This window comes from Rhinopithecus bieti, unplaced genomic scaffold (assembly GCF_001698545.2).
Source record: "Rhinopithecus bieti isolate Rb0 unplaced genomic scaffold, ASM169854v2 scaffold_13262, whole genome shotgun sequence".
NCBI classification, from domain to species: Eukaryota; Metazoa; Chordata; class Mammalia; order Primates; family Cercopithecidae; genus Rhinopithecus; species Rhinopithecus bieti.
In genome coordinates this window covers 3,351,605-3,379,060 of record NW_016808004.1, presented here as the reverse complement: position 1 = coordinate 3,379,060, position 27,456 = coordinate 3,351,605, and the positions used below count along the sequence as shown (strand labels likewise).

Below are 27,456 nucleotides of genomic sequence, written 5' to 3'. Positions count from 1 at the left end.
CCGCCCGCCTCGTCCTCCCAAAGTGCTGGGATTACAGGCGTGAGCCACTTTTCTAAGTTTTTTAGTAGAGACGGGGGTTTCACCATGTTAGCCAGGATGGTCTCGATCTCCTGACCTCGTGATCCACCCGCCTCGTCCTCCCAAAGTGCTGGGATCACAGGCGTGAGCCACCGCGTCTGGTCCACAACTGATTTTTCCTATTGGAGGTTCAGGGAAAAGGGAAACGAAGAGAGAGGCAATCTCTAAGTGGGGATGTACTTTTGGAACCTTAAGTAGTAGTTTTTAGTTTGTTAATGTGCTTTTAGGAAAACCTATTTCTGACGACCTTAAGAGTTGATGGTTTTCAAGCCAGATGTGCATATTTTTAACTGAATCAATTTGGACTTTAAGACTCAGGAGACCAAAAGGGCTTAGGAAACTCTTGCAACTTGATCTTGGAACACCGCTGTCCAACCCAGCAATACCTAGGCTTTACTGTGGCAGAAGAAAAGCCTTCAGTGTTTTATAGAATTTTGACCTCAGATCCCCATGGCCTGGACTTGACTCTAAGCTAAAACCTAACACTGCCCACTGCTAATTCTGCTAATTCATCCTCACTATGTCCGCTGCTCCCTCGGCCTTCACTCTGCTGACCTGACAGCAGGGCTAGACTCAATGAACACACCTCTAATTCAGAACACACTGCAGAGCTAGACACTCCCGGGTAAGGCAGTGAACTACGAGAAACATCGGGGTGTGGGCTGGTCTGCCTGGCTCACTCGCAGCTGCCCACAGTGAAGGACTCGCTTGACCCTGGATGGCACTGTCTGAATCAAGCTGCTCTTTTCGGAGCTGTGACCGAAGCGTTCCCTCTTCCTGAAGGAAATGTTGCACGCGGCTGTGAGTGCCCTGGATTCAGGTTGGCTGCTAAGCCTCCGATCACACACAACAGTCCTGAGACAGTAGCAAGTGGCCCCAGTTCCCGAACTTTCCACAAAGGACACCTCTGGGTGTCGTGCATACTGGAGAGGTGAATGAACCGGTATCACAGACACGCAAAACTGCTTGAAAATGATGCCTCGGGCAGAGCCTCTGAAACTGAGGACTAAACTGAGTGATTCTGTTTACACTGAGAACCCTAGGACAGGAGGCCCACAGTGGGAGGTCACGCTGGGGGCCCTGCTAACCCGACTGCCTGACCGGTGTTAAGTCCTGCTTGGGGTGTCCCAACCACTGCAAACAATGGGCTTCCCAGGGGACTGACCCCTGTCCGCTTGGGGGTGCACTTACTTTGTACTTACCCTGGCACTCAGGGCACTGCCTTGCCCCTGGAGGGCACTCAGGTCGAAGCTTGACTCACTGGCCAGAGCTGTGCTGTGCAGGACCTGGTGCCTCTCTCCAGTAAAAAATAGCAATGGGGGCGGGAAGAGAGTCATACAGAAACTTCATAAGCCACCTGGCTTTCTAAGACCTTTGTGGTCCAAACATACGAACAAAAGCTCAGCACCACTAATCATCAGAGAAATGCAAATAAAAAGCACAATAAGATACCATCTCACACCAGTCAGAAGGGCCGTTATTAAAAAGTTAAAAAATAACAGATGTTGGCAAGGCTGTTAAAGGGAATACTTGTATGTAGTTGGTGGGAATGTAAATTAGTACAACCTCTATGAAAAACAGTGTGGACTAGGTCAGGAGATCGAGACCATCCTGGCTAACATGGTGAAACCCGTCTCTACTAAAGAATACAAAAAACTAGCCGGGCGACGAGGCGGGCGCCTGTAGTCCCAGCTACTCGGGAGGCGGAGGCAGGAGAATGGCGTAAACCTGGGAGGCGGAGCTTGCAGTGAGCTGAGATCCGGCCACCGCACTCCAGCCTGGGCGACAGAGCCAGACTCCGTCTCAAAAAAAAAAAAAAAAAAAAAAAAAAAAAAAAAACAGTGTGGAGATTTCTCAAAGAACTAAAAACAGTCCAGCAGTCCCACTACTGGGCGTCTACCCAAAGGAAAAGAAATCATTCCACCAAGAAACACATCATTTGTGTGTTCACTGCAGCAGTTTCACAGTAGCAAAGGTATGGAGTCAACCTAGGTGACCACAGACAGCAGACTGAAGCAAATGTGGTCCAGGTACACCATGGAATACGACACAGCCACAAAAAAAGAATGAAATCACGACCTTTGCAGCAACATGGATGCAGCTGGAGGCCATTATCCTCAGCAAACTGATGCAGAAACAGAAAACCAAATATGGCATGTTCGTTCTTGTAAGTGGGAAGTCAAACTTGGGTACACATGGACATAAAACTGGAAACAACAGACGCTGGGGATTCCAAATGGAGGGACAAGGGGGAAAGGGCTGACAAACTTCCTCATGGCTACGATGTCCACTATCTGGGTGACAAGCTCAATGGAAGCCCAAACCTCAGCATCATACAATATTCCCTTGTAACCTGCACATGTGCCCCATGAATCTGAAATAAAAATGGAAATTAAGAAAGTAATAATTCTGGCCGGGCGCGGTGGCTCACGCCTGTAATCCCAGCACTTTGGGAGGCCGAGGCGGGCGATCACGAGGTCAGCAGATCGAGACCATCCTGGCTAACACAGTGAAACCCCGTCTCTACTAAAAATACAAAAAATTAGCTGGGCGTGGTGGCGGGCGCCTGTAGTCCCGCTACTCGGGAGGCTGAGGCAGGAGAATGGCATGAACCCGGGAGGTGGAGCTTGCAGTGAGCTGAGATCCGGCCACTGCACTCCAGCCTGGGCGACAGAGTGAGACTCCGTCTCAAGAAAAAAAAAAGAAAGAAAGTCCTGCCTGCAAAGTTGGCCCCGATAGAGGAGTTGCTTACTGTGCTGAAACTGTTTATGCAACAATGTGTTGACCCTAAAGATCTGCTTTCCTCCTGGGTGTCTGAAATCTTGGCACAGCCAGGCACAGGGTACCTCTGTGACCAGCTGCCGATTTTAAAACACCGTGGTTGAGGGCATGGTGGTTCACACCTATAATCCCAGCACTCTGGAAGGCTGAGGCGGGCAGACCACCTGAGGTCAGGAGTTCGAGACCAGCCTGGCCAACATGGCAAAACCCTGTATCTACTAGAAATACATAAAAATGGCCAGGCGCGGTGGCTCCCGCCTGTAATCCCAGCACTTTGGGAGGCTGAGGTAGGCGAATCACAAGGTCAGGAGTTCGAGACCAGCCTGGCCAATATGGTGAAACCTCATCTCTACTAAAAACACAAAAATTAGCCGGGCATGGTGGCAGGCGCCTATAATCCCAGCTACTCGGGAGGCTGAGGCAGGAGAATTGCTTGAACCCAGGAGGCAGAGGATGCAGTGAGCCAAGTTCCTGCCATTGCACTCCAGCCTGGGCGAAAAGGGCAAAACTCCCTCTAAAAAAAAAAGAGAGAGAGACAGAGAGAGGAAAGAGAGAGAAAGGAAAGAAAGAAAAGAAAAGGAAGAAAAATTAGGCAGGCCTGGTGGCAGGTGCCTGTAGCCCCAGCTACCTGAGAGGCTGAGGGAGGAGAATCTCTTGAACCCAGGAGGCAGAGATTGCAGTGAGCTGAGACAGCACCACTGCACTACAGCCTGGGCAATAGAGTGAGACCCTGTCTCAAAACAAAACAAAACAAAAACAAAGTAAAGGAACACAGCCCTGAGGCAGCCTCTGTGTTTGGGGAAATCTCATCAGTGCCAGGGCCGGCATTACAGACGATGAACACTTGAATATGTGGAGCCGGGACAAATTGTCATCTAAACAAGAAAAATCTTGGCCGGGTGCGGTGGCTCAAGCCTGTAATCCCAGCACTTTGGGAGGCCGAGACGGGTGGATCACGAGGTCAGGAGATCGAGACCATCCTGGCTAACACGGTGAAACCCCGTCTCTACTAAAAAATACAAAAAACTAGCCAGGCGAGGTGGCGGGCGCCTGTAGTCCCAGCTACTCGGGAGGCTGAGGCAGGAGAATGGTCTGAACCTGGGAGGCGGAGCTTGCAGTGAGCTGAGATCCGGCCACTGCACTCCAGCCTGGGCGACAGAGCGAGACTCCGTCTCAAAAAAAAAAAAAGAAAGAAAAATCTCTTGTATTCTACCTATTTCAGGAACACAAAAAATGTATTATAGAATTAAGGAAAGAGTGCTGCAGTATTGGAAGCAGAACAGAATCATCCACTGTCAAAAATTCTCTACCATGTCAAGGAGAATAACTGACATTTTCGTAAATTTTTGTAATTTATCTGCAACATGTTTCATGGCAATGTATTCATTTTTCTGCACCTATGGTGAAAAGGAGACTTTCTCTATTTCTCTGAGATTCTTCTCCCCAGTAACATTTTGAAGTCTAGGCCCTGGAATCCTATTTGTTGTCATTCAAAAGAAAAGAACAAGGCTGGTTGAGGGGGGAGAATCACCTGAGCTCAGGAGTTCGAGACCAGCCTGGGCAACAAAGTGAGCCCCCATCCCTAAAAACAAAAAAATACAAAAACTTAGGCAGGCATGGTGGTACACACCTGGAGTCCCTGTGTTCAGGAGGCTGACGCAGGAAGACTGCTTGAGCCCAGGAGGTGGAGGCTGCAGTGACCTGTGATCGCAACACTGCACTCCAGCATGGGCAACAGAGCTCTCAAAAAAAAAAATAGTAATAAAAGAAAAAAGAAAGTAACAGATCTGAGAAACTTACTACACACACTTCAGGGAATGTTTAACAAATGGAATGTAAGACGAACATTTTAATTTTTTTCCTGAAACTCACCCGTTGGAATTATTATTATTTTTTGAGACGGAGTCTTGCTCTGCCGCCCAGGCTGCAGTGCAATGGAGCGTTTCTGGCTCACTGCAAGCTCTGCCTCCAGAATGGGTTCACGCCATTCTCCTGCCCTAGCCTCCCGAGTAGCTGGGACTACAGGCGCCCGCCACCACGCCCAGTTTATTTTTGTATATCTAGTAGAGATGGGGTTTCTCCATGTTGGCCAGGCTGGTCCCCAACTCCTCATCTCAACTAATCTGCTCACCTCGGCCTCCCAAAGTGCTGGGATTACAGGCGTGAGTCACCGCGCCCGGCCTGGAAATATTTTATCTTCCAACTTCTATTAATTAAATGTACGTTTCACTTACTAAAACTGAGACTCGAAAAGTGAAAATCTTTTCACAGCGACAAACCCAGGGAGGGGTCAAGTCTGGCCAGGCTACCACGAGGGACGCCCTTCCACCCCCAATTCAGGTGTTCCCTCAGCAAGGAATCCCATTACTCAAAACTGACCTGAGAAACTTCCTGAAATCCACAGTTTCCAGGGAACCGTGAAAGAATATATTTCCGTGGTTTTAGCCCCCTCATCTGCAGTCAGTTGCTACAGCAGTCCCAGGACACTAATGCACCAGCCTCCCGGGCGTCCCCGCTGTGGGTCTGCGTGCGTTTGCTTTTGGGGTCCTCGCTCTCCCTTGTTTCTCTAGTCTCTTCAGTTACTCTTAATTCCTTGTGTATGAGAACCCAGGGACCAGGAACCCTTGTTTTTTTCCCCCTTACCTACCCCAGGCATCTTGGGGTCAGAGGAGACAAGAAGTCCCCAAGAAGGAAAACCGGAACTCAGGGGAGGAAACCTAGCGCGCCCCAGGCCCCAGGGGCTGCCTTTGCAGGTTGGGGCTCCAGAGACGCCCCCAGCCCGCCCCCGGCGGCTCCGCTGAGGTCCCCACCGCTCCTGGGCTGTCCCGGGAGGAGCCCGGGGTCCCCCAGAGAACGCAGCTGGGGGTGCGGGGTCTCCCAGGAGCTGAGCCGCGGGAGCGCGGGCGGAGGCGGCACCGACCAGGGACCCGCACCCCAGGAGGCCCCGCGGAGTAGGAGGCCCCGCCGCGTAGGCCCCAGGGCGGGTCCCGGGGAAGCTAAGGACCGCACCGCGGGGTCTCGGGCGACTCTGCCTCCCGCGACCCGGGCGTCCCAAAGCCGCAGCCAAAAGCTCAGAGGCGCCGCGGCCCCGGGCGGGGCGTGGGGGTCGGGAGCGCAGGAACGCGGGAGCCCCGGGACGACGGGGAGGGTGTCGGGCTCCGGGCGCCGCTCCCCGCTCTCCGCTCTGCAGCCTCGGGGCCAGAGGCGGGCAGGAACCCGGAGCTTGGAGCGCTCTAGCCGCGGCCTCAGCGCGGTAGGCGGGGCCAGGCGGGACCCCCGGGGCCCAGGCGCTTGTCCTGCGCCGCCCTCGCCGGGGACGCCCCGCACGTCCCTCAGCTCCCCCTAGCCGCGGTCTCGGGCGGTCGCCGCTTCCTGCTGCTCCGCACCGGGATAGTCTCCCGCGCCGCACTCACCATGTCCCGGGGCGATTTCTCCGCTACCGGCGCAGGTGAGCAAGACAGGAACAGGGACTCCTGGGACCGCTAGGAGCAGGCGGGACACTGAAGGCTAGGAGGCCGGAGACGTCCCGTCCCAGGGGACTGATTGGACAGAGCTTGGGGAGCCGCGCCTCTGATTGGACAGTGCTGCCAACGTCAGCGACTCTGATTGGAGAACTCCCCGGTCCGTCCCCTGGCGCTGTAATTGGGAAGGTCCCGGATTCCGATTGGGCGTCCCTGATTGGGTAGTTGTCTCGGCCCCGCCCCTGCTCGTCCTGATTGGCTAGTTCCCTAGGACCCACCCCTGCCGCCTGAGTGACGGGAGCGACGCTAACACGCGTGGCTGTCCCGCCCGGCGGGGACACTGGCTTCTGGGCGAACTGATTCCAGCCCGAGGCGGACCCGCCCTCTCCCCGCAGCTCGGACGCCCCGCCCGCGTCCTCCCCTGGGACGGGCGTGGGAACTCCAGACTCAGTTTCCCCACGGAACGGCCCCTTGTCCGGCCAGGATGTGGAGACGAGCGGCCGGCCTGGGCCTCGCAGGGCGAGCGGGGGCTTGACGCGGGGTCCGTAGGGCTAAGGCCTACGTGGGGGCGGGGTCCGCATCCGTGACGTCATTGCGCTGTCCCGCGTGGGCGCGGCCGCCGTGGAGGCCCCTCCGGGGGGACTGGGGACCCGGAGACCCGGCCTGGGGGAGGCCGAATCCGAAGCCTGGTGGGGGCAGGAACTTTGCTCAAATCAACCAGAAGATGTTCATTAAAACCCTCAAGTGTGGCCGGGCGCAGTCGCTCACGCCTGTAATCCCAGCAGTTTGGGAGACCGAGGTGGGCGGATCATCTGAACTCAGGAGTTCGAGGCCATCGTGGCCAACATGGTGAAACCCGGTCTCTACTGAAAATACAAAAATCAGCCCGGCGTGGTGCCAGAAGCCTGTAATCCCAGCTACTGGGGAAGCTGGGGCAGGAGGATTGCTTGAACCCGAGAGGCAGAAGTTGCAGTGAGCCGAGATCGCCCCACTGCACTCTAGACTGGGCGACAGAGTGAGACTCTGTATTTAAAAACAAACAAACAAAAAATTCTCAAGTTCATATTTTAAACTGTAAGGAAAATTTTTTCAGATCATTTAAGTGCATCCCCAAACAATTTGGAAGATTAAAAGGCTGGCCGGGCGCGGTGGCTCACACCTGTAATCCCAGCACTTTGGAAGGCAGAGGCAGGCGGATCACCTGAGGTCAGGAGTTCGAGACCAGCCTGGCCAACATGGCAAAACCCCGTCTCTCCGAAAAATACAAAAATTAGCCGGGCGTGGTGGCAGCGCACCTGTAACCCCAGCTAGGGAGGCTGAGGCAAGAAAGTCGCTTGAACCTGGGGAGGCCGAGGTTGCAGTGAGAGGAGATCATGCCACTGCACTCCAGCCTGGGAGACACAGCAAGACTCTGTCTCAAAAAAAAAAAAAAAGTCTATGATATTGCACAATAGGAATGTATCTAACACCACTGAACTTTAGACTTAAAAATGAAGATTGTGCCGGGCGCAGTGGCTCAAGCCTGTAATCCCAGCACTTTGGGAGGCCGAGAGAGGTGGATCACGAGGTCAGGAGATCGAGACCATCCTGGCTAACACCGTGAAACCCCGTCTCTACTAAAAAATACAAAAAACTAGCCGGGTGAGGTGGCGGGCGCCTGTAGTCCCAGCTACTTGGGAGGCTGAGGCAGGAGAATGGCGTAAACCCGGGAGGCGGAGCTTGCAGTGAGCTGAGATCTGGCCACTGCACTCCAGCCCGGGCGATAGAGCGAGACTCCGTCTCAAAAAAAAAAAAATGAAGATTGTAAATTTTTGTTATTTGTATTTTACAATTTTTTAAATGTTATATTTAAAACAGAAAAGACTATTTCTAAGGATATTGAATCCTTATTTTAACTGATATAAAAAAACACGCAAAAGTTTAAATGAATTTGATTGAGCTTAGGAGGGAAGTGACTTTTAAAATTTTGGTTTTTTGAGACAGAGTCTTGCTCTGCCACCCAGGCTGGAGTGCAATGGCAGGATCCCAGCTCACTGCAAACTCCACCTCCAAGGTTCAAGTGATTCTTATGCCTCAGCCTCCCGAGTAGGTGGGACTACAGGCCCGCCCTGCCACACCCGGCTAATTTCTGTTTTCTTTTTTTTGAGATGCAGTTTCGCTCTTGTTGCCCAGGCTGGAGTGCAGTGGCGCAATCTCGGCTCACCGCAACCTCTGCCTCCCGGGTTCAAGCGATTCTTCTGCCTCAGCCTCCCGAGTAGCTGGGATTACAGGCATGTACCATCACGCCCAGCTAATTTTGTATTTTTAGTAGAGGCAGGGTTGCTCCATGTTGGTCAGGCTGGTCTCAAACCCCCGACCTCATGTGATCCGCCTGCCTCGGACTTGCAAAGTGCTTGGATTACAGATGTGAGCTACCGTGCCCAGCCTTAAATTTTTTTTTAAAAAAGGAAAAAAAAAATTGTGATAGTTCTGAAAACACTGAATACACTTAATAGACGGAGGCTGAAAATCAAAGTTAATCGCTGCTCATTTCAGGAAACTCCATAGCTTAAGTGGTTGTTCAAATTCTGATACTGACATTTCATTTAGAAACAATTTTTAAAATTTATTTTGTCTTTCCTAGAAAGGTTTTACACACTTTTATAAAAATTAATGTTGAGGATTGACACAGGAAAGCAGCTTGCAGTTAAAAATAGTGTGCCCAAGCACAGTGGCTCTAATCCCAGCACTTTGGGAGGCTGAGGCAGGTGGATCACCTGAGGTCAGGAGTTCCAGACCCTTCGAGACCATCCTGGCCAACATGGTAAAACCCCGTCTCTAACAAAAATACAAAAAAAAAATTAGCTGGGCATGGTGGCGCATGCCTGTAATCCCAGCTACTTGGGAGGCTGAGGCAGGAGAATTGCTTGAACCCAGGAGGTTGCAGTGAGCTGAGATCGCACCATTGCACTCCAGCCTGGGCAACATAGTGAGACTCCATCTCATGCTGGAGGGAGACAGCAAGACTGAAACAGTGTAGTCAGGAGGCTTCTAAATCAACTCCAGAATATGCTGAGCCAGGTGTGGTGGCTCACGCCTGTAATCCCAGCACTTTGGGAGGCCGAGGCGGGCGGATCACGAGGTCAGGAGATCAAGACCATCCTGGCTAACACGGTGAAACCCTGTCTCTACTAAAAATATTTTTAAAATTAGCCAGGCGTGGTGGCAGGTGTCTGTAGTCCCAGCTACTCAGGAGGCTGAGGCAGGAGAATGGCGTGAACCCGGGAGGCGGAGCTTGCAGTGAGCTGAGACTGCGCCACTGCACTCCAGCCTGGGCGACAGAGCGAGATTCCGTCTCAAAAAAAAAAAAAGAATATGCTGAAAGCTACAGATGCTTTCCCCAAAATACACATCAATGCACCAGCACACGCTTTGCATCCAGTTCGAAGTTGTTCAGAGCCCCTAAAGAAACTGACTCATCAACCCAACAGGGTCTAGACTAACCGTGGATCAAGGATCTCTAAGGAAAAGCATCGTGTTCCACTTGGGTGAAAGGAGATCTGACGGGCAACCTCCCTAATTAGCTCAAGGAAAAAGGGAAGATTCACAGGAAAGTTAGATGACTCCAAAGAGGAAATTTGTACATTTGTTTTGAGACAGGGTCTTGCTCTGTCCGTCAGGCTGCAGTGCAGTGGTGCACTCACAGCTCACTGCAGCCTTGGCCTCCTGGGCTCAAGCAGTCCTTCCACCTCAGCCCCCAGAGTAGCTGGGATCACAGGCATGAGCCACCATGCCTGGCTAATGTTTGTATTTTTTACAGAGACAGGGTCTGTGTTGCCCGAGCTGGTTTTGAACACCTGGGCTCAAGTGATCCTCCCACCTCAGGCTCCCAAAATACTGGGATTACAGCTGTGAGCCACTACACCCAGCTTTCCAAGAGAAAATGTGGAAAACAGTTCCCCTGCTTGGTGGCCTGGCAAATGAGGAGCTGGCTTTGTACAGGGTGCTCAAGGTCAAATCTAGAGGCCACTACTTTTTTTTTTCTCTTTGCGATAAAGTCTCATGTCACCCAAGCTAGAGTGCAATGGCGCCATCTCGGCTCACTGCAACCTCCACCTCCTGGGTTTAAGCGATTCTCATGCCACAGCCTCCTGAATAACTGGGCCTAGAGGCATGCACCACCACGCCCAGCTAAATTTTTTTTTTTTTTTTTTTTTTAAAGAGTTTTGCTCTTGTTGCCCAGAGCTGCAGTGCAATGGTGCTATCTCGGCTCACAGCAACCTCCGCCTCCCGGGTTCAAGCGATTCTCCTGCCTCAGCCTCCCAAGTAGCTGGGATTACAGGCATGGGCCACCAGGCCCGGCTAATTTTGTATTTTTAGTAGAGACGGGGTTTCTCCATGTTGGTCAGGCTGGTCTCAAACTCCCGACCTCAGGTGATCCGTCCATCTTAGCCTCCCTAATTTTTGTATCTTTTGGTAGAGATGGGTTTTCACCATGTTGGCCAGGCTGGTCTCCAACTCTTGACCTCAAGTGATCCACCCGTCTCAGCCTCCCAAAGTGCTGGGATTACAGGCGTGAGCCATCCTGCCCAGCCAATTCCACTACTTTCTAATTGTGTGACCTTGAGCAAATTTTGTCTTCTGTAAAATGGAATGTGAATAGTGATTATCTCATGGGGTCATGAGGGCTAAATGAAGAACCACATGGAAGTATTTGGCTGGTGCTTGGTATACAGTAAGCATCCAATACATGTTCATGATGATAATGCACATCAGCACTCTTGGTCTTGATTTTGCTAGGGATAAGTCACAAGTGGGACTTTTCCCAGGCCACCAAAGGTCATTCCGCCCTCTATGTCCCAAAGTCTACTATACTGTCCCTACTACGTAGGTATCCACAGTCTACCCTGACTCATCAATGAGGTTCCATATCCTTAACAATTTTGGGTGCTATTTGGTTTTTATTCATTATCAAAATGATTATAGCAATACAAAATGAAATGGCAAAAGACAAAATCAGTAGAAGGGAGTGGTGGCTCACGCCTGTAATCCCAGCACTTTGGGAGGCTGAGGCAGGCAGATCACCTGAGGTCGGGAGTTCCAGACCAGCTTGACCAACATGGAGAAACCCCATCTCTACTAAAATACAAAAATTTAGCCGCATGTGGTGATGCACGTCTGTAATCCCAGCTACTTGGGAGGCTGAGGCAGGAGAATTGCTTGAACCCGGGAGGCAGAGGTTGTGGTGAGCTGAGATCATGCCATTGTACTCCAGCCTGGGCAACAAGAGTGAAACTCTGTCTCAAAAAAAAAAAAAAAAAAGATGCAAAATCACACATAATCAGAACACCCCAATAATCGTGTAAATGATTCTTCACATCTCTGTCCAGCCTTTGTCCTTTTGTGTATGGATCAAATTATTAGCACTATTTTGAATCCCTTGTATCTTTTAAACTTCACATCCAAAGCACTTTCTGTCAGCATATACTCTGCATCGGCACAGTAGTGCACAAGACAGATGGATCTAGCTAAGTGACCACTGTAAACACTGAATCAGAATGCTGAAATAAACACAAGCACTGTGGCTCACACCTGTAATCCCAGCACTTTGGGAGGCCAAGGTGGGTGCACTTCTTGAGCTCAGGAGTTCGAGATCAGCCGGGGCCACCTGGTGAAAGCCCACTGCTACACAAAATACAAAAAAAAATTTAGCTGGGTGTGGTAGTGGTGCGCATCTGTAGTCCCAGCTACTTGAGAGGCTGAAGTGGGAGGATTGCTTGAGTCCAGGAGATGAAGGCTGGCTGCAGGGTGCTATGATCACACCACAGCACTTCAGCCTCAGCAACAGAGTGAAAACCCGTCTCAGATAAACCGAGAAAAGAATATGGAAATAAAATCAATGGACAATGAAATAAAAAGGAAAGACACAGAAGTACTTAAGAAACAGACTAGCTTGGCCGGGCGCGGCGGCTCACGCCTGTACTCCCAGCACTTTGGGAGGCCGAGCTGGGCGGATCACCTGAGGTCGGGAGTTCAAGACCAGCCTGGTGAACATGGAGAAACCCCATCACTACTAAAAGTACAAAATTAGCCGGGCGTGGTGGCGCATGCCTGTAATCACAGCTACTTGGGAGGCTGAGGCAGGAGAATTGCTTCAACCCGGGAGGCAGAGGCTGTGGTGAGCCGAGATTGTGCCATTGCACTCCAGCCTGGGCAACAAGAGTGAAACTCCGTCTCAATAAAAAAAAGAAACAGAATACCTTTTGTTTAAGCAACTAAACATGTAATGGGTCTTGGCAAGATCCCATCCACAATAGCACTCCCATCCACCAATCTTTTCCGAAAGTCTGGAGCTCACTGGCATATTGCAATGGCAACTCCTCCTATTAAAAGGCCCCGTCAGGCTGGGTACAGTGGCTCATGCTTCTAATCCCAGCACTTTGGGAGGCCAAGACAGGAGGAGTGCTTGACCCCGGGAATTAAAGACCAGTCTTGGTAATGTAGCAGGGCTCCAATTCCATAATAAATTTAAAAATTTGCTGGGCATGGTGTTGCATGCCTGTAGTCCTAGCTACTTGGAAGGCTGGGGTGGGCGGATTACTTGAGCCCAGAAAGTTGAAGCTACAGTGAAGTATGATCATGCCACTGCACTCCAGCCTGGGTGGCAGACCCCATCTCAAAAACGCCACAACAGAACACAAAAAGGCCCATTCTCAGAGCTTTCTTCCAAGAAGGTGAGAAGGTGACATAAACCCACTGCTTTTCAAATTATCCATCCCACCAGGGCAAAGTATAACCACATGTATGTGTCAGAGTACTAAAAAGGAGTTTACAAAGCAGCATGCAATTGCTAACATCCAATAAGATGTCTGTTCTGGTAGAACGCTTTCCCACAGTCAATGATTTTGTAGGTTTTCTGGCTGCTGTGAGTTTTCTGATGTGTGACAAGGGACGAACTCTGGCTGAAGGCTTTCCCACATTCCTGACACCTGTAGGGTTTCTCTCCAGTGTGAGTTCTCTCGTGCCTCACAAGGGAAGACCTCTGGCTGAAGGCTCTCCCACACTGCTTACATTCATAGGGGTTCTCGCCCGTGTGAGTTCGCTCATGCTGGTTGAGAGAGGAGCGGTCGCTAAAGGCCTTTCCACATTCACTGCATTCGTATGGCTTCTCTCCGGTGTGTGTCCTCCTGTGCAAGATCAGGTAGGAACTCTGGCAGAAGGATTTCCCACAGTCTTCACATTTATAGGGCTTTTCCCCAGTGTGAATCCTTTGATGCTGAGTCAAAGATGAGATCCTGTTGAAGGCTTTCCCGCACTCGCTGCACGCGTAGGGCTTCTCTCCAGTATGAGTTCTCAGATGGCGCGTGAGGGTGGAGCTGTGCGTGAAGGCTCGCCCACACTCCTGACACTCGTAGGGTTTCTCTCCCGTGTGAATTCTTCGATGTTCGCTCAAAGAATGCCTCCGGTTGAACACCTTCCCGCACTGCTGGCACGCAAAGGGTTTCTCTGCCGTGTTGATTTTGTTGTGGACGGTCAGGGCCATACCGTGGTTCAATGACTGCCCATTTTCCAAATACACAAACATTTTCCCCCCGTGTTGAATCAAGTGACTGTTCTGGCTGATGGCATTTCCGCATTCATTACTTTCACAGGGTCTCCGATCGGCATATCCCATCTGATGGTGGTTTAAGATTGAATCGGATGCCAAGCTTGTAATATCTAGCTCACTGCCACACAAGTGATTCCCTCTAGAGCTTCCCTGTGATAAAACAAGGGCTGGGCTCAGATGACCATTTTCCCCAAATCCGTGCCATGCAGTAGCCTTCTCCTGAGGAATGACCACTACGTGGAGGGATGCCTTCTGGCTCAAAAGTCCCTGGGGGTCTTCATGCCTCTCCTCGAATTGCTTCCATCGCCCATCTTCTCTGACAAGCTTTATCATCTTTAAACCACTGGCTGGCTCCTCCTGCAAAGCCACCTTCTTGTACGTTGAGTCTTGGTTTCTTAGTACAGTCATGCAATCTGGAATCGATTGAGGCGGAAACACTTTTTTTAGAAGAAGAAACAGCTTGAAAACGAGTGGGACAAAAGTCCTTCCAACATCTACAAGGTCTGTGTGGATTGATGTTCAAGTATCAGCTTTGAACATGGGGGAAGGATGGGAAAAAGACAGATGGGTGGCAAGGAAGGCCACTAAGGATGAGATGCAGCAGCAGAAGATTGACAGTGACGGGAAAAGGCAGAGAAATTCAACGCAGAAAGAAATTACTCTGGAGGCGCGGTGGCTCACGCCTGTCATCCCAGCACTTTGGGAGGCCGAAGCGGGTGGATCACCTGAGGTCAGGAGTTTGAGACGAGCCTGACCAACACAGTGAAACCCCGTCTCTACCAAAAATACAAAACTTAGCCAGGCGTGGCGGCGCACGCCTGTACTCAGGAGGCTGAGGCAGAAGAACCGCTTGAACCCGGGAGGCGGAGGTTGCGGTGAGCCGAGATCGCACCACTGCACTCCAGCCTGGGCGACAAGAGTGAAAGAGCGAGACTCTGTGTCCAAAAAAAAAAAAAATTACTCTGTAAAGCTGGGAGAATATATCTAGCAGAGAGAAAGAATTATCAAGAAAGCAAAGAGGGAAGAGACAACTAGAAACACAGGCAGAATTGGCTTCAAGAAGGAAATGGGCGGGGGCGGGGGAGTAGAAGAAAATGGGGCCAGGAGTTGTGGCTGATGCCTGTACTCCCAACACTTTGGGAGGCTGAGAAAGCAGGACCGCTTGAGGCCAAGAATTCAAGAGCAGCTTGGGAAACACAGTGAGACTCCATCTCTGAGAAAAACAAAATAGCTGGGAGCCATGGCAGGTGCCTATAGTCCCAGCTGCTCGGAAGGCTGAGGCAGGAGAATCACTCGAGCCCAGGAAGGCGAGGATGCAGTGAGATATGATCATGCCGCTGCACTCCAACCTGGGCCACGGAGTGAGACCCTGTCTTAAGATAAATAAATACAACAAGAAAATGGGATATTCTTTTCTCTGTGCCCAGAGAGAGGTCATACAAAGTAGTAAAGAGAAGGAGAAAGCTGCCAGAAAGTGAACTCAAGGTGTCTGAGAACAGGATCTTGGCATTCTCCTTACAGAATCAGGGCCTTGTGAAGATACTTCCGACCAATATTTCCCATGATGCCACTGCCAATATTTCCCATGATGCCACTGCCAATATTTCCCATGATGCCACTGCCAATATTTCCCATGATGCCACTGCCATCACAATGTTCCATCTCCCTGATCCTCACCTGAACAGGAGGCTTGAGGAGCTCCTTTCTCCTCCATCCACAGGGCTTCTCTTTGCTCCAAGTGGGAAGAAGCCGCTGGTTGAAGAAGTAAATACCCCATCCATGAGGAAAGACTTGTGACTTGTGGGGTTCGTGCTGGGGAAAGTGAACCCTTCTTAATCCCCGCATCAGTACATTGGTTCTTCAAGGCCTCTGAAAGAGACAAGAGTATACTTGAGAGGTAGCACAAGTTAAAGATTTTATTTTCTAATTAAAAAATTGCAGATCTGGGCCGGGCTCACTCCTGTCATCCCAGCACTTCGGGAGGCCAAGGCAGCTGGATCACCCGAGGTCAGGAGTTTGAGACCAGCCTGGCCGACATGGCAAAACCCCGTCTCTACTAAAAATACAAAAATTAGCCGGGCATGGTGGTGCAGGCCTGTAACCCCAGTTACTCAAGAGGCTGAGGTGGGACGACTGCTTGAACCTGGGAGGCAGAGGTTGCAGTGAGCTGAGATCGTGGCATTGTACTCCAACTTGGGCAACAAGACTCAGTCTCAAAAAAATAAAAATAAATAAATAAATAAATAAATAAATAAATAATATTATAGATCTGGTTGGGCGTGGTAGCTCACATCTGTAATCCCAACACTCTGTGAGGCCCAGAGGCAGGTGGTTCACTTGAGCTCAGGAGTGTGAGACCAGCCTGGGCAACATGGTGAGACCCTGTACCTACCAAAAAGAAAGAAAGAAAAGAAAAGAAAGAAAAAATACCCAAAAACCTAGCCAGGTGTGGTGGTCTGAGTCTACAGTACCAGCTACCTGGGAGGCTGAGGTGGGAGGATCACTTGAGCCTGTGGAGGTCAAGGCTGTAGTGAGCTATGATTATACCACTGCACCCCAGGCTGGGTGACAAGAGTGAGACCCTGTCTCAAAAAAAAAAAAAAGATCTTACATTTCCCTCCAAAATCGATATACAAATGGTCAATAAACACATGAATGGATGCTCAATGTCACTGGTCATTAGGGAAATGCATACCAAAACCGCAATGAGATACCACTTCACACATACTAGGAAGGCCATAATAAAAAAAATAAATAAGTGTTGCCAAGGATGTGGAGAAATTAGAACAGTTTACACTGCTGGTAGGAATGGAAAATGTACATGCTGCTACAAAAACCAGTATGGGGCTGGGCACAGTGGCTCGTCTGTAATCCCAGCACTTTGGGAAGTGGAGGTAGGTGGATCACTTGAGGTCATGAGTTCAACACCAGCCTGGCCAATATGACAAAAATCCATCTCTATTAAAAATACAAAAACAGTAGCCGGGTGTGGTGGTGCATGCCTGTAATCTCAGCTACTGGGGAGGCTGAGGCAGGAGAATCGCCTGAACCTGGGAGGCAGAGGTTGTGGTGTGCTGAGATTGCACCACTGCACTCCAGCCTGGGCAACAAGAGCAAAATTCTGTCTCATAAAAAAAAAAAAAATACAAATACAAAAACAGGTGTGATGGTGCACACCTGTAATTCCAGCTATACTTGGGAAGCTGAGGCATGAGAATCACTTGAACTGCAGAGGCAGAGGCTGCAGTGAGCTGAGAAAGTACCACTGCACTCCAGCCTGGGTGACAAAGCGAGATTCTGTCTCAAAACAAAACAAAACAAAAGCCAGTATGGCAGTTCCTCAAAAAGTTAAATTCTAAACATAGAATTACCGCATGAGCCAGCAATTCTGCTCCGAGCATCGACCCGAAGCGCTGAAAACAGTGACTGACACAGATAGGTGTTGGCCAATGCTCACAGCAACAGGGTTCACAACAGTAGAAAGGTGGAAACCCGAGGTCCATCAACTGGTGAATGGATGGACACAGCGTGCTGAATACACACAATGGAATCATCTTCTTCATCTATGAATAAAGCACTGACACGGGCTACAACATAAATGAACCCTGAAAACATCACACCCAGTGAACTCAGCCAGACAACAAAAGACCACATATTATCTGATTCCGTTTATAGGAAATGTCCAGGGTAGGCAAATCCACAGAGCTGGAGAGCGACTCATGGTTACCAGGGGCTGAAGGAGGGGCTGGGGAGGGAGAATTTAATGCGTATAGAGTTTTCGTTGAGGATAAAAAACTTCTGGAACTGGATAGTTGTGTTGGCTGTAGTACATGCTGAATGCATTTAATGCCACTGAACTGCATACTTGAAAAGGGTGAAAAAGGCACACTTTATGTTTATATAGAAATATATAAATAGATATGTCTGTACATATATATATATGTATATATACTTTTTTCTTTTTTTTTTTTTGGACAGGGAGTTTTGCTCTTGTTGCCCAGGCTGGAGTGCAAGGCATGATCTCAGGCTCCACCCGTAACCTCCAGCCTCGCGCGTGGGTTGGTCCAGAAGCGGGATTGCTGCTTGCCTCAGCGCGGCTGAGTAAGCGCTGGGGTTACAGGCCATGCGCCATCCACGGGCTCCGGCTAATTTTGTTTTTTTTTTTTTTTTTTTTTGAGGACGGACGTCTTGACAAGGTCTGTCGCCCCGGGCTGGAGGAACAATCCAAGAGCGCGACACAAGGTTGGCAAACAAAAGCAAGTGGACGGAGGATCATCAGCTCATCTGCATGGCGGTGCCACCTCCTGGGTTTCACCCAGAGCGCATCTGAGGCGCTGGCCTCGAGCGCTGCCCGAGTGTACCTGGAGGGATTACTCAGCACGCCGCCGCCTGCAGCCTGACCTCGCCCGGCTACAAGTTTTTTGTATTTTTTTTTTTATAGTAGCCGTAGAGACAGGGTTTCACGAGTGTGTGTAGCCAGATGGTCTCCGCCTCTCCCTCCGACCTCGCTCGATCCCGCCCCTCATCTCGGCCTCCCAACAGTGCTGGGGGATTACGCAGGCGTTGAGACCCAACTAGCGCGCCGACCCCCTAAAATTGGTGACGCATATCTCCTCAGTTGAATAGAGACAGGGTTTTCCTCCATGTTGGTCAAGCTAGTCTCTCAGGGTCGGACCCCACCTAGAGCTCTCGCAGACTCCGCCCGCCTCTGCGCCTCCCAGAAGAAGTGCTGGGGTACAGATTAACGAGGTGTCGAGCCCACGCTGTATGAAGGATACGTATACGTTATTATTGAGGACAGAGATCTAGACTCTGTTATGCGCAACGTAGAGCTTCCGAACAGTGAGAAGACTCAATCACTCTGCCTCGACATGCCAACCTCTGCCCGTCGTTGGTATAACAGTAGTTTCATACCTCGAAATCGCCTCCCAAGTAGCTGGAGATGCGATATACGAGCGCGCACCGACCCACACAGATGCCGGCTAAATATTTCTCGCATTGTATTAGATATGCAGAGAAGACGATGCGCGTTTAGACATGTTATGTTCCAGGCGTCTCAAGACTCCTGCGCTGCAAGAGTGATACCACCACCTCAGCCTCCCACAGAGTGCTGGGACACAATTACACGACCGTGAACCACTACGCCCAGTCTGTATTTTTTCGATCTATAGTAAAAACCATTTTTAAAATTAAGCCGCTCCCAATGCTCGCTCGCACTAATGCGTGGCATGTCCCAGCCCCCACCCAAATAACATACCAATCTAAATTGTGAATCCGCCCACATGTCAAGGGACGGTAGCCTGACGGAGACGCGTGATAGAAGTCCTACGGTCCCGGCTTGCCGCCGAGATATGCTGTTCTCAGACAGTGAAAGTGAATTGTGCAGTACCGAGTCGGAGGCATAAGGTGCAAGCACATTCTCATATGAAGGTTGTTCCACGCTGACTCCTCTTCTCCTCTCTTGGCTAGCTTTTTGAAGAAGTGCCTGTTCCCCTTCTGCCGATGGCCTGTAAGTTGTCCTGAAGCGCTCACATGCCATCGAGGCAAAACATAGATTAGCACCTCCATTGACTCTCTTCCGGTTTCTCTCTTTTTTGACGACGGACTAGTACCGAACGTCTGTCAGCCCAGCTGGATGCCCGGTGAGCCATCTCCGGCTCACTGCAACCTGACTGCACCGTACCACGGCTTAAGCAAGATCGACACGCTGCCTAGCATTTTGCGTCGCGGGCGCATTACTCGGTAGACGCCAAGACACAGCCGCAAGAACTGACCTATATTTTTCCCTCTTTTTTTTATTGTTTATTCTCTATTTTATTTTATTTTATTTATTTTTTTTTATTTTTTTTTTGAGACGCGCCAAGCGCTCGCGCTCCTGGATCAGCCAGGCGCTCGCACCACGGAGTGCGGGGGCCGGGATCTCAGTCGACTGGCAAGGCCCTCCGGACCTCCGACGGTTTAGCACCAGTACTCCTGCCTCAGCTCCTACCCGAGTAGCTGGGACTAAGGCGACGCACGCCCGACTCGCAGCCGCGAACGCAGGCACGGCACGCCGCTCTCTCTTCGCCCTGTGGGTGACGTAGATGACGGGGTGTACTGACTAGTGATTGCGCAGAGGATAAAAGCGGATACTCGATCTCCTGACCTCCGTGATGCCGCCCGTCTCGGCCCTCCGAGCCTCCCAAAGTGCTGGGATTACAGGCTTGAGCCACCGCGCCCGGCCTTCTATTTTTAATAGAGACAGGGTTTCACCATGTTGGCCAGGCTGGTCTTGAACTCCTGACCTCAAGCGATCCACCCTTGTGATCTCTAAGTGCTGGGATTACAGGCGTGAGCCACCACGCCCAGCCGAGGGTGTGGTATTCTTTACAGCAGTGTGAAACGGACTAAGACACTCTGACTTTGTTCCCAAGGGGAATCAGAGAAGTTACCTAGGCCTGAGCTGAGACATGCAATTCCACTGCAGCTCCAGCTATCATGTACTGAACAAGGAAGGTCATCTGTTCTCAGAGAAACCAGACCATGAAAGCCACAAAACCAGGACCCACGTCTGTCTTATTTACCGATGAATCCCCCATTCCCAGCATGGTGCCTGACACACAGTAGACACTAGATGAGATGGTTTGGCTGTGTCGCCATCCAAATCTTACCTTGAATTGTAAGAATCCCCACGTCGGGGCAGAGCCAGGGGAGATAACTGAATCATGGCGGGGTGGCTTTCCCTATACTGTTCTCGTGGTAGTGAATATGTCTCACAAGATCTAACGGTTTTACAAATGGGAGTTTCCCTGCACAAGCTCTCTTGCCTACTGCCATGTCAGACGTGACTTTGCTCCTCATTCGCCTTCCACCATGATTGTGAGCCCTCCCCGGCCATGTGGAACTGAGTCCATTAAACCTCCTTTCCTTTACAAATTACCCAGTCTTGGGTATGTCTTTATTAGCAGTGTGAGAACAGACTAATACACCAGATAAATGTGAATCAATGAACACAGGAATTAATGATGCTTGCCTTACCCAGGGAGACCACGTTCCTATGGTTCTCCAGCATCACCTCTCTGTACAGGTTCTTCTGAGCAGGCTCCAGCAACTCCCATTCCTCCTGGGAGAAGTCCACGGACACATCCTCAAAGGTTACTAATTCCTGGAATATCACAGCGGTTCTGCTCAAGATGGGTCCATCGCCACCCACGTTCATGGGAGGAGGGGTGAGGTTGGTGGCACCAGGGAAGTTGAGAAAGGTCAAGGTGCAAAGTCCAGAGTCAGTATCTACTAGCTGCCTTGTGGGTGCTTGTCCTTGGCTTCAAATCAGAGGGATATATAGACCTTAGGCCCACCATCAACACAGCAATGATGACCAGAACACAGGTCTGGATGAAACACTTTGCCCATTGCTTATTGAACTGGTGATTCTAACCTCTGGATCTCTGAGTCTGACATTCCCACGTGAGAATCTCCCCCTACTGGTTCTGAAAATGCATGGATGTCAGGGTCATGCCACCTGTGGGTTACGGGACTGCAGGTATATATCTGTCCTATCCGGGACACAGCCTCCTCATCTGTTCAATGGAAAGAAGCATTTTATCCAAAGCGTGTTGTCGTGAGGACTAACTAGTTAATAGCAGTCACAGCATTTGCTATTGCTATAGTCAGAAGACCTAGACACGATATCCAACAATACGCAGGATGGAACGGGACCTTCCTCAAAACTCACAATTATTAGAGATTAGTTTTCTTTGCTTCCGTGACTCATAGTTACACGTTACAAGGCACGGACAATGTAAGAAGAGGAATCTGTTACAACAACCCCGACCCACTGAAACCTGGCGAAAGCTTTGTTGTTTCAGCATATGAAGGGTCTGCGTGTTTAGGGCCTGAATGGCTATCCAGGTAATCCGTGGTATAAAACGGCACCTAAGCTGGTATCTGCTGTAAGATGTAAAAGTTGGCTGGGCACTGTGACTCATGCCTGTAATCCCAGCACTTTGGGAGGCTGAGGCAGGCAGATCATGAGGTCAGGAGTTCGAGACTAGCCTGACCAATATGGTGAAACCCTGTCTCTACTAAAAATACAAAAATTAGCTGGGCGTGGTGGTGTGCACCTGTAATCCCAGCTACTCAGAGCTACTCAGAGGCTGAGGCAGGAGAATCTCTTGAACCGGTAGGCAGAGGTTGCAGTGAGCCGAGATTGTGTCACTGCACTCCAGCCTGGGTAACAGAACGAGACTCCATCTCAAAAGAAAAAAAAAAAGTTACCAGTCGGGTACGATGGCTTGCACCTGTAATCCCAGCACTTTGGGAGGTTGAGGCAGGTGGATCACCTGAGGTCAGGAGTTCGAGACCAGCCTGACCAATACGGAGAAACCCCATCTCTACTAAAAATACAAAATCAGGTCGGGCGCAGTGGCTCACGCCTATTATCCCAGCACTTTGGGAGGCCGAGGTGGGCAGATCACGAGGTCAGGAGATCAAGACCATCCTGGCTAACACGGTGAAACCCTGTCTCTACTAAAATACAAAAAATTAGCCGGGCGTGGTGGTGCGCGCCTGTAGTCCCAGCTACTCGGAGGCTGAGGCAGGAGAATGGCATGAACCCGGGAGGCAGAGCTTGCAGTGAGCCGAGATCACGCCACTGCACTCCAGCCTGGGTGACAGAGCGAGACTCCATCTCAAAAAAAAAAAAGAAAAAAATACAAAATCAGTCAAGAGTGGTGGTGGGTGCCTGTAATCCCAGCTACTCAGGAGGCTGAGGCAGGAGAATCCTTGAACCCAGGAGGTGGAGGTTGCAGTGAGCTGAGATTGCACCACTGCACTCCAGCCTGGACAACAAGAGTGAAACTATATCAAAAAAAAGAAAAGGAAAAGAAAAGAAAAGAAAGGATGTAAAACCACTTCTAGCATGTGAACCATATGCATAGAGGAGGCACCCCGATCTTTTGACCCCAGCCTTAAGGGCCCTGTATGGACTCGCTTCAGTCCACACCCATCTTATGCCTTCACCTCTCACTCTTCAGTTGCATCCTGGAAAAAAAAAAAAAAACCCTTCTGACTTTGCTCACACTGGTAATCCCAGCACTTTGGGAGGCCAAGCTGGGAAGACTGCTTGAGCCCAGGAGTTTGACACCAGACTGGGCAACATAGTGACTCCCAGTTTCTACAAAAAAATTTAAAAAAATTTTAAAAATCCCACTCCAGGATGTGCCTGTAATCCTAGCACTTTGGCCTTTGAGGCCAGGAGTTCAAGACCAGCTTGGGCTGGGTGCGGTGGCTCATGCCTGTAAATCCCAACACTTTGGGAGGCCGAGGCAGGTGGATCACAAGGCCAGGAGATCGAGACCATCCTGGCTAACATGGTGAAACCCCATCTTTACTAAAAATACAAAAAATTAGCTGGGCATGGTGGCAGCAGGTGCCTATAATCCCAGCTACTCGGGAGGCGGAGGCAGGAGAATGGCATAAACCCGGGAGGCAGAGCTTACAGTGAGCTGAGATCGCGCCACTGCACTCCAGCCTGGGCAACAGAGCAAGACTCTGTCTCAAAAACAAAAAAAAAAAGACCAGCCTGGCCAACATGGTGAAACCCTGTCTCTACTAAAAATACAAAAATTAGCCGGGCATGGTGGTGAGTACCGTAATCTCAGCTACTTGAGAGGCTGAGGCAGGAGAATCACTTGAACCCAGGCGGCAGGATCTCACTTCAGCTTGGGCAACAGAGCAAAACTCCATCTCAAAAATGAATAAATAAATAAAACTGCAGAGGGCGGTAGTGGTGGCTCACATCTGTAATCCCAGCACTTTGGGAGGCCAAGGTGGGTGGATCACCTGAACCCAGGAGTTCATGGCCAGCCTGGGCCAACATGGTGAAACTCCGTCTCTACTAATAATACAAAAATTGGCTGGGTATGGTGGCACATGCCTGTAATCCCAGCTACTTGGGAGGCTGAGGCACAAGAACAGCTTGAGCTTGGGAGGTGGAGGTTGCAGTGAGCCAAGATCGCACCACTGCACTCTAACCTGGGCAACAGAGCAAGACCCTGTTTCAAAAAAATAAAACCGCAGGCCGGGCATGGTGGCTCACATCTGTAGTCCCAGCACTTTGGGAGACCGAGGCGGGCAGATCACGAGGTCAGGAGATCGAGACCATCCTGGCAAACACGGTGAAACCCCGTCTCTACTAAAAATACGAAAGACTAGCCGGGCGCGGTGGCGGGCGCCTGTAGTCCCAGCTACTCGGGAGGCTGAGGCTGGAGAATGGCGTAAACCCAGGAGGCGGAGCTTGCAGTGAGCTGAGATCCGGCCACTGCACTCCAGCCTGGGCGACAGAGCAAGACTCCGTCTCAAAAAATAAATAAATAAAATAATAAAATAAAATAAAACAAAACAAAACAGCAATCACGTTACGCTCAGTGAGAGAAGCCAGGCACGGAAGGACAAAGCCCGTGTGGTTCCACTCCTAGGAGGTCCCTGGAGTCATCAGATTCACAGAGACAGAAAGTAGGATGGCAGGTGCCAGAGGCTGGGAAGGGGGACGGGGAGTGAGTGTCTCATGGGGACAGAGTTTTAGTTTGGGAAGAGGAGAAAGTTCTAGAGAGGACGGTGGTGATGGTTGTAAAACCGCATGAATGTGTTTAATGCTACTGAGCTGTGCACTTCAAAATGGTTAAGATGGTGAAGTTCACAGATATTTCATATGTTTTATCGCAATTACAAAAATATTCTTTCAAATAAAGAGGAGGATGCCTTCCTGGGCAGCACTGTCCACTCTCCGGGGGAAGGTGCTGGATCCCACCTGTTCATGGCAGTGGCTGATGCCATCTTGTTAGCAGCAGCAGCAGGGAGGTGCCACTGGGGCTGCACACTCCATGGAGCTGGTGGGAGCCCCACCCTCCTGTGCCTTCCTGTGCTCTTGGGGGACCTGAGAAGAGGCGGGATCTGACCGCCTGGGTGCAGCTGCAGCTGCCAGACCCGCAGCTGCAGACCTGGGCCTCCCACTCCAGGAAGCCGGCAGGAGCTGGAGACAAGTGAGCCCCTGCCCCTTCCAATGGTGAAGCAGGAGCTTCCGGGTGCAGCCGTGGCTGCCCTCCCAGGCGCCGGACCCAGGCATCTGTGCAGCCTGCACCCTCAGGTGTCTCAGGAAGGACCTGCCAGTCCCTGCAGGTTCAGGGGGTATCTGCTCCCACTGCCTGGCCTCTCTCAGAGTGGGGGTGGGGCCAAGCCCGGGGCCATGAATGCCAGCAGGAGGCAGATTAATTCCTGGGCGGAAGGGGACGGGTCGCCAGTAAGGCCCTGTCTTCAGGCCAGGGAGGGCCTGAAGACTCGGGGCCAGGCTGCCAGTCCTACAGACCAGAGTGGGGACTTATGGTGCCTCTTTCCACCCACCCATGGCCGCCCATGGACCAGTCAGCACACACTTCCTCCCCTCTGAGGTCCATAAAAACCCTGGGCTCAGCCTCAGCAGGGCAGAGGACGGCCAGAGGACACAGAAGGCAGAGAGATGAGAGGATGGGATGGGACGACCAGCTGCAGAGAGGAGTACCCTCTCCACTGAAAGCTGCAGAGATGATTTGTCGGCAGAGAGGAGCTACTGTCTCTGCTGAGAGCTTCAGAGACCTGCAGAGACGTCCAAATGACTTGCCTGCAGAGAGAAGCCACCCTCCCCAGGGCCTCCTCTCAGCTGAGAGCTGAACACTCGACCAGACAACCTGCCTACAGGGAGCAGCTGCCCACTCCTCTGAGCTGCTCTCACCGTAAAGACAACTCTCCTTCACCCTTTACTTGTCTGTGTACCTCATTCTTCCTGGATGCAGGACAAGAACTTGGGCAAAGGCACGAAGGCCACAGACGTTTCTAGCCAGAAAAACTGACACGCCAGAGATCCTGTAAGACTGTCTCCTAGGGAGGGGCTGTGCTCAGTCCCAATACTGAGGGTCATTCTTCACACTTGGGAGCGGCATGAGTAAGTACCTCATCCCACACACCACTCCTGGGGAACTCTCCTGAACGTTCACATAGCAAGGGGTCTCCTTCTCTATCGAGGACTGGGTTTCTGACGGGATTGTTCCCTCCGGATATACTGGGCACCTTCTGGGAGAATGAGGACATCTCACCTGGGACCGGCGGGGCAGGTACCCAGCAGCCATTCTCTCCTCTTGGGAAAAGCAGGTTCCTGGGCAGTCAGAGCTGTGGGGAGGAGAAAGGTGCTGTGAATACCAGACCCAGGCCAGTCCCCAGATCCCAGAGCCCTTGGCCTGGAGACCCTCTATTTGCTTGAAGGGGCCTCCATACACAGAGGGAGGTAAACTGAAGCCGGGACCCAGGACTGAGGCCAGGGTTTTGTTTTTTTTTTTTGAGACGGAGTCTCGCTCTGTCGCCCGGGCTGGAGTGCCGTGGCCGGATCTCAGCTCACTGCAAGCTCCGCCTCCCGGGTTTACGCCATTCTCCTGCCTCAGCCTCCCGAGTAGCTGGGACTACAGGCGCCCGCCACCTCGCCTGGCTAGTTTTTTGTATTTTTTAGTAGAGACGGGGTTTCACCGTGTTAGCCAGGATGGTCTCGATCTCCTGACCTCGTGATCCGCCCGTCTCGGCCTCCCAAAGTGCTGGGATTACAGGCTTGAGCCACCGCGCCCGGCCGTCAGGTTTTTGTTTTTTAAGAGATAGAGTCTCCTTCCATTGCCCAGGCTGAAGTGCAGTGGTGCGATCATAGCTCATCTCAGGGCAGCCTCAACCTCCTGGGCTCAAGCGATCCTCCTACCTCAGCCTGTGGCTGGAACTACTGGCACCACCATGCCCGGCTACTTTTCTGTATTTTCTGTAGAGACGGGGCCTTGCTATGTTGTCCCAGGTCTACAGCTCCTGGGCTCAAGGGATCCACCTTCCTCGGCCTCCCTAAATTCTGGGATTAAAGGTGTGAGATGCCACACCCATCCATGGCCAGGAGTCTTAAAGGCCTCATTTTATGGATGAAGGTCCTGAGGCCCTTGGAAGCAAACAAGTTTACGAAACACTCAGTCTCCATTAGGAAGTGAAGCACTCACTCCATATGTGTTTCCTGAGACTGTTTTCACAAGGTGCCAGTAACCCGGGGGGCTTGAAATAACAGGAATATATCCTTTACCAGTTCTGGAAGCCGGAAGTCTGAGATCAAGGTGTGGGCAGGGCTGTGCTCCCTCTGAACGTGCTAGGGAAAAGCTCAGTTGTGATGGCTCGTACCTGTAATCCGAGCACTTTGGGAGGCTGAGGCAGGAGGATCACTTGAGCCCAGGAGTTCAAGACTAGCCTGGCCAACATGGTGAAACCTCATCTACTAAAAATACAGAAAAAAATAGCCAGGTGTGGTGGTGCATCCCTATAATCCCAGCTACTCAGAAGGCTGAGGCATGAGAATTATTTGAACCTGGGAGACAGAGGTTCAGTGAGCCAAGACTGTGCCACTGCACTGCAGCCTGGGCAACAGAGCAAGACTCTGTCTCAAAAAGAAAAGATAAGGAAAAAAAAGAAACAAAAGCTCTCAAGAAAATCCTTCCTGCCTCTTCCAGCTACTGGGGCATG

General features: G+C 51.1%; 2 protein-coding genes across 6 annotated transcripts in view; both read right to left on the bottom strand.

Moving 5' to 3' along the window:
• ZNF555 (zinc finger protein 555) overlaps window positions 1-6,414 on the bottom strand; it is a 14,615-nt gene extending 8,201 nt beyond the window's left edge. For 2 of the 4 annotated variants that reach the window (XM_017885144.1, XM_017885146.1), the window contains exon 1: window positions 6,273-6,363. In XM_017885144.1, coding sequence (XP_017740633.1) covers window positions 6,273-6,275 — 3 coding nt within the window. In that variant the 5' untranslated portion in view covers window positions 6,276-6,363. Of the gene's footprint in view, window positions 1-6,272 lie in introns of all 4 variants that reach the window. The other 2 variants (XM_017885142.1, XM_017885143.1) reach the window with 2 other exon arrangements.
• Window positions 6,415-12,545: 6,131 nt separating this feature from the next.
• ZNF554 (zinc finger protein 554) overlaps window positions 12,546-27,456 on the bottom strand; it is an 18,636-nt gene continuing 3,725 nt past the window's right edge. Inside the window, exons 2-5 of one of the 2 annotated variants that reach the window (XM_017885079.1) lie at window positions 26,016-26,088; window positions 20,926-21,052; window positions 15,586-15,777; window positions 12,546-14,321 (exon numbers count right to left, since the gene is read on the bottom strand). In XM_017885079.1, coding sequence (XP_017740568.1) covers window positions 13,150-14,321; window positions 15,586-15,777; window positions 20,926-21,052; window positions 26,016-26,088 — 1,564 coding nt within the window. In that variant the 3' untranslated portion in view covers window positions 12,546-13,149. Of the gene's footprint in view, window positions 14,322-15,585; window positions 15,778-20,925; window positions 21,072-26,015; window positions 26,089-27,456 lie in introns of both variants that reach the window. The other variant, XM_017885080.1, reaches the window with a different exon arrangement.